The 6,060-nt window shown below is 50.6% G+C and overlaps 1 protein-coding gene across 1 annotated transcript; it reads right to left on the reverse strand.

Annotated features, from left to right (window-relative positions):
* Positions 1-565: 565 nt before the first annotated feature.
* Positions 566-5,279, reverse strand: LOC144677736 (protein BTG3-like). Its single transcript, XM_078537761.1, has 4 exons — positions 5,107-5,279; positions 2,759-2,896; positions 1,895-2,102; positions 566-787 (listed from the first exon to the last, which is right to left on the reverse strand). Exons 1-4 carry the CDS (start codon positions 5,277-5,279, stop codon positions 584-586), a joined length of 723 nt encoding a protein of 240 aa, XP_078393887.1. The 3' UTR covers positions 566-583.
* Between the last annotated feature and the right edge of the window lie 781 nt (positions 5,280-6,060).

Raw genomic sequence — 6,060 nt, forward strand, 5'->3', positions numbered from 1 at the left:
TATTCCACAAGCCAGATAGATGATAATTTAACAAATACATATTAACAGAGACTCTGGGGTATTTCACACACTCCCCCTGTAAACATGATAAATAACAATCACCTGTCAGGCAATGTGGACACACCTCATATTTTCAAAGATACCTGAGTTTTTAGTACAGATTAATAATACAGAGACGGCTTCAATTATATATAAAGTATACACAGACCCACAGGAGCAGCAGTGTAAACCCGACAAACACACATAGGCAGTGTGGGCCTTACACACACACGTGAGTAGTGAATGTTATATACAGCAACATTTCTCTCTGACTCATTCACACTCACACACCTCGCTCACACACACACTGCGCTCACACACACACACACACCGCGCTCACACACACACACACACACCGCGCTCACACACACACCACGTTCACAGACACACACACTCTGCGCTCACACACACAACGCGCTCACACACACACAGCTCAGCCACTTGCAAACATGCCCATGGGTGTTAGAATGGAGCAGTTAAGCACAGGGTTGGCACAGCTCAGTGTGAGCGAGGTATCCGATCCCTCTGCTAGCCAGGACCTTCATCACTTGTGCCTTTTGCCGATCTTCGAGCAGTGGGCCTGCACCTGAGGCAGGAGGAAGCCTGGGGGAGGTTGCAGGGCCTTGTCCAGTCCGGGTATCAAGTAGTAGCTGATGAGGGGGACGGGTTGATAGAATGTGGCATACTGCACCGGCTTGTGAGGGTACAGAGGCCACGCAGCAGTGCACTGGGAGAAACTTCCAGAAACCTAAGGGATAAAATTATTGAATCAATTAAACATGACAAATCAAACACACAAGCTCCATTTAATCCCCAGCCCCGTCTCCACAGGCCACGTGCAAGGACTTGCATTTCTCTAGCGCCTTTCCACACCTCAGGACGTCCCAAAGTGTTTCACAGCCAATGAAGTAATTTATTTGAAGTGTGGTCACTGTTGTAAATAGAGGAAATGTGGGCAGCCAACAATTGCACAGCCAGTTCCCACAGATAGAAAGAGAGACAGACTGTGTTCGGGAGGGAGTGAGTGAGTTTAGGGAGAGAATTCCAGAGTTTAGGGCCCCCAGGCAGCTGAAGACATGGCCGCCAATGGCAGAGCGATGGGAAGCGGGGGATGGTCAAGAGGCCAGAATTGGAGGAGCGCAGAGATCTCAGAGGGTTGTAGGGGCTGGAAGAGGTTACAGAGATAGGGAGGGTTGTAGGGGCTGGAGGAGATTACGGAGATAGGGTGAGTTGTAGGGGCTGGAGGAGGTTACTGAGATAGTGTTGTAGGGGCTGGAGGAGGTTACAGAGATAGGGAGGGTTGTAGGGGCTGGAAAAGGTAAAAGAGATAGGGTTGTAGGGGCTGGAGGAGATTACGGAGATAGGGCGGGTTGGGGCTGGAGGAGGTTATGGTGATAGGGAGGGTTGTAGTGGCTGGAGGAGGTTACAGAGATAGGGTTGTAGGGGCTGGAGGAGATTACGGAGATAGGGAGGGTTGGGGCTGGAGGAGGTTATGGTGATAGGGAGGGTTGTAGGGGCTGGAGGAGGTTACAGAGATAGGGTTGTAGGGGCTGGTGGAGGTTACGGAGATAGGGAGGGTTCCAGGGGTTTATAGAAATAGGGAGGGGTGAGGAAGGATTTGAAATAAGGATGAGATTTTTTTTTAAAAACGGAGGTGTTGCTGGACCAGGAGCCAGTGTAGGTCAGTGAGCGACAGGATAGTGATGGGTGAACGGGACTCAATGTGAGTTAGGGTCTGGGGGCAGTTGAGTTTTTGATGAGTTTCCAGGGGTAGAAGGTGGGAGATGGGCCCGGAGAGTATTGGAACCATTCACTCCGACCCCTCCCAGCACTGGGTGCTCAATGTTCTCTTTACCTTGCCAGTAGCTTCAGCTGTTTTTGCTGCAGTTTCCTTCACTGTTTGACCTTTGGCATGTTCCCCTTCATCTGACGAAGTCTCCGAGTGGCAGTCAGGTGTGCTGCACTCCGAGGACGCGCTGCCTTGCTCAGAGTCTAACGACGCCGCCCTCCTGGAGTCTTGTTCAAACTGAGCGACAGTGAAAGGCAGACTCCCATCACTACACCTGCAGGAATTTCAAATGAAGATTTAGTGGGAATCGGGTCAGGCAGCAACACGCGAGACACAGCCACTAACAACCTGGTATAAACAACAAACACCCACACAAACTGGCAGAACACAGCCGAGGGAAGGTTTACCGTACAGTGAAGGAGAGACAGAGAGCACACCAGTGAGAGAGAGAGACAGACAGACACAATTCCCCCTTTGGAAGTTCCTGTTGAATCTGCATCCACCGCCCTTTCAGGCAGCGCCTTACAGATCACAACAACTCGCTGTGTAAAAAAAATTCTCATCTCCCCCTCTGGTTCCGATTCCCTTCAATCTGTGTCCCTCTGGTTACCGACCCTCCTGCCACTGGAAACACTTTCTCCTTATTGACTCTATCCAAACCCCCTCATGATTTTGAACACCTCGATTCAATCTCCCCCTTAACCTTCTCTGCTCTAAGGAGAACAATCCCAGCTTCCCCAGTCTCTCCACATGAACTGAAGTCCCTCTTCCCTGGCGCCATTCGAGTCAATCTCCCCCTCACCCTCCCCAAGGCCTCGCCTTCCCTCCTAAAGTGTGAGGCAGTCGGAATCGGACACAATTCTCCAGATGAGCTCCTTGTGTTTGTCTCTGCGGTGACTGTGTTGCTAAACCATCCAGGTGAAGACTTACCTGCAGCACACCTCCTGGGGATCAATCCACAACGTAATCTCTTTGGGCAGTCTCAACTGGTTATATTCCAGATCACAGTCTTGACAAGCGAGCAACAAGGATGGGTCTGCTTTATGTTTCCTGTTTATCCGAATGCATCTACCAGGGAGAGAAAAAATATACTGAAGGATCCAAGAGGACAGACATTAGACCATCCAGAACCCTACTGGCCCTTTTCCCAAGTTGTACCAAGTCCTGTTCAGCCTTCACCCCGTCACTCACTGACATACATTAGCTCCCAGTCCAACAACACCTCCATTTTAAAACTTTCATCCTTGTTTTCAAAACTGTCCCCACAACCCTCCCTATCTCTGTAACCTCCTCCAGTCCCTACAACCCTCCCTATCTCTGTAACCTCCTCCAGTCCCTACAACCCTCCCTATCTCTGTAACCTCCTCCAGTCCGTACAACCCTCCCCATCTCTGTAACCTCCTTCAGTCCCTACAACCCTCCCTATCTCTGTAACCTCCTCCAGTCCCTACAACCCTCCCCATCTCTGTAACCTCCTCCAGCCCCTACAACCCTCCCCATCTCTGTAACCTCCTCCAGTCCCTACAACCCTCCCTATCTCTGCAACCTCCTCCAGCCTCTACAACCCTCCCTACCTCTGTAACCTCCTCCAGCCTCTACAACCCTCCCTATCTCTGTAACCTCCTCCAGCCTCTACAACCCTCCCTACCTCTGTAACCACCTCCAGCCCCTAAAACCCTCCCTATCTCTGGAACCTCCTCCAGACCGACAACCCTCCAAAATCTCTGCCTTCCTCCAATTGCAGCCCCTTGAGCATCCCCTGATTTCCATCGCTCCACCATTGGTGGCCGTGCCTTCAGCTGCCTGGGGCCCTAAACTCTGGAATTCTCTCCCGAAACCTCTCCACCTCCATCTCCCTTCCTTTAAGATGCCTCTAAAATTTCATTGTCTCAGCTTTAAAGGGGCTTTAAGCGGTTCAGCTGCTCATCCAAATTTAAAACTGTGCAGCGGCGCCACCAGGTGGGGAAAGGGCGGTATTGCAGGGACAACTTCGAGCAACAAAAACAAAGACAATCAATGAACTCTCTCCCCCATCCCCACCGCCTTTCCGATCCCCCTTTTCTCCAATAATTTATATAGATTTTTCTTTTCCCACCTATTTCCATTATTTTTAAATGTATTTCCATCAATTGTTTTATCTCTTACCTTCTAGCCTATTTCGATCCCTTCCCCCCCACCCCACCCCCACTAGGGCTACCTGGTACCTTGCTCGTCCTGCTTTCTACCCTTAATGTCCCCATTAGCACATTCCTTAGATAATATCACCACCGTCACCACCTCTTTGCCCTTTAGTCTATGACATCTTTTGGCTATCTCCACCTTATCACTGGCCCTCTATCCAGCTGTACCTGTCCCACCCCCTCTTAAACCTCCTTATATTTCACCTCTTTTCTATTTTTCCTTAGTTCTGTTGAAGAATCATACGGACTTGAAACGTTAACTGTTTTCCTCTCCGCAGATGCTGCCAGACCTGCTGCGTTTTTCCAGGTATTTTTGTTTTTGTTTTGGATTTCCAGCATCTGCAGTTTTTTGTTTTTTTTTCAAAACAAAGACTTGCATTTCTCTGGCGCCTTCACCACCCCAGGATGTCCCAAAACCTTTCACAGCCAATGAAATACTTATTCAAAAGTATGTTCACTGTGTAATGTCGGAGACGTGGCGGCCAATTTGTGCACAGCAAGCTCCCACAAACATTAATGTGATAATGACCCAGATCATCTGTTTTTTTAGTGATGTTTGTTGAGGGGTAAATATTGGCCCCAGGACCTTCCCCCTGCTCCTCTTCCAAATAGTGGCCGTGGGATCGTTTACACCCACCAAGGAGGCAGACGGGAACTTTGGTTTAAAGTTTCACCTGAAGGCCAGCATCTCCCTTTGGCACCGACCCTCTGACAGCGCGGCGCCCCCTCGGCACTGGCGCTGTGGAGTGTCGGCCTGGATTATGGGGCTGAAGTCTCTGGGGTGGAGACTCAAACCCAGGACTTGTTCCATCTGCTCTCGCAAGTGGATGGACAATGTCCCTCAGCGCAATGCAAGAAATAGTGAGGAGGGTCCTCCCTGGCCAATATTTTATACTCATTCAGGGGGATGCTGGATAAAAACATGGGGCGGGCGGGGGGCAAGGAATAGAAGGATATGGTGATGGGGTGAGATGAACAGGGGGTGGGAGGAGGCTCGTGTGGAGCAGAAACACTGGCACGGAGCAGATGGGCTGAATGGCCCGTTTCTGTGCTGTAATATTCTAGCCATTGTACTGGGCGGCTCTGCTGTTTGCTTACCTGTATGCTTGTCCTTTGCTGGGATTGGCTGGGTACCAGTGATTCTGGTATTTTCGGTACAGTATCGCAGTGAGCTTCTCCCCAAACTCCTCGATCTTTTCCTGATGTAGCCTGCTGCGATTCCTGACCATGCTGACCAGGAAGGACACTCCGGCTCCGATCTCCTCCTTCATCGTCTCCTGGTGTATCTGCGGGGGGAAGGTGGGGGTGTTTAGAGATTAACCTGTTCAGAGTGTGTTACAGTCGGGGATGTTGGGGTTGGGTGAGGGAGGGGGGTGGGGAGAAGGGTGATGGAATATAGAGATCATGGTCTGGCTGCTGGAATGACCCCTTTGTGTCAACAACATCCCACCCCCACCACCAGCAACTCTTTTACCTGCCCCCCCCACAATAGTGCTGGCTGGCGAGCTATTTGACTGTGGTAGGCATTGCTGACAAGACCCTTCTGGAACACGCACCTGGATACAGACAGACTGTTTCCTCTTGTGTGTGGGGGAGACCAGAACTAGGGACCATCGATATAAGATCATCACTAATAAACCCAATGGGGAATTCAGGAGAAACCTCTTTACCCAGAGAGTGGGGAGAATGTGGAACTCGCTCCCACAGGGAGTGGTGGAAGTGAATAGTATCGATGTGTTTTAGGGGGAAGCTGGATAAACACATGAGGGAGAAAGGAATGGAAGGATAGGGTGATGGGGTGAGATGGAGAGAGGGGGGTGGGTGGGAGGAGGTTCGTGTGGAGCAGAAACACCGGCACGGAGCAGATGGGCCGAATGGCCTGCTGTATATCCGGTGAAGAACTCACATTTCTGTAACGCCTTTAACCGCTGCAAGATATCCCAAAGAGCCTCACAGCCAAATGACTCCCTTCCATTTATGAAGTGGGGGTCACCATCGTAATGGGGGGAAAAGCAAAAGTCAATTTGCGCACAGCAAGATCCCACAAAGGAC

Source organism: Cetorhinus maximus, unplaced genomic scaffold (assembly GCF_964194155.1).
Source record: "Cetorhinus maximus unplaced genomic scaffold, sCetMax3.hap1.1 HAP1_SCAFFOLD_2948, whole genome shotgun sequence".
In the NCBI taxonomy this organism is placed as follows: domain Eukaryota; kingdom Metazoa; phylum Chordata; class Chondrichthyes; order Lamniformes; family Cetorhinidae; genus Cetorhinus; species Cetorhinus maximus.

Bases quoted from the DNA above. Each gene is read 5' to 3' on its own strand.
- LOC144677736 (XM_078537761.1), bottom strand. From the start codon at position 5,279: ATGAAGGAGGAGATCGGAGCCGGAGTGTCCTTCCTGGTCAGCATGGTC. The intron at 2,103-2,758 runs GTAAGTCTTCAC...AAATTCCTGCAG, and splicing joins CCCCAGGAGGTGTGCTGCAG to GTGTAGTGATGGGAGTCTGC. The intron at 788-1,894 runs GTAAAGAGAACA...TTTATCCCTTAG, and splicing joins CAGCTGAAGCTACTGGCAAG to GTTTCTGGAAGTTTCTCCCA.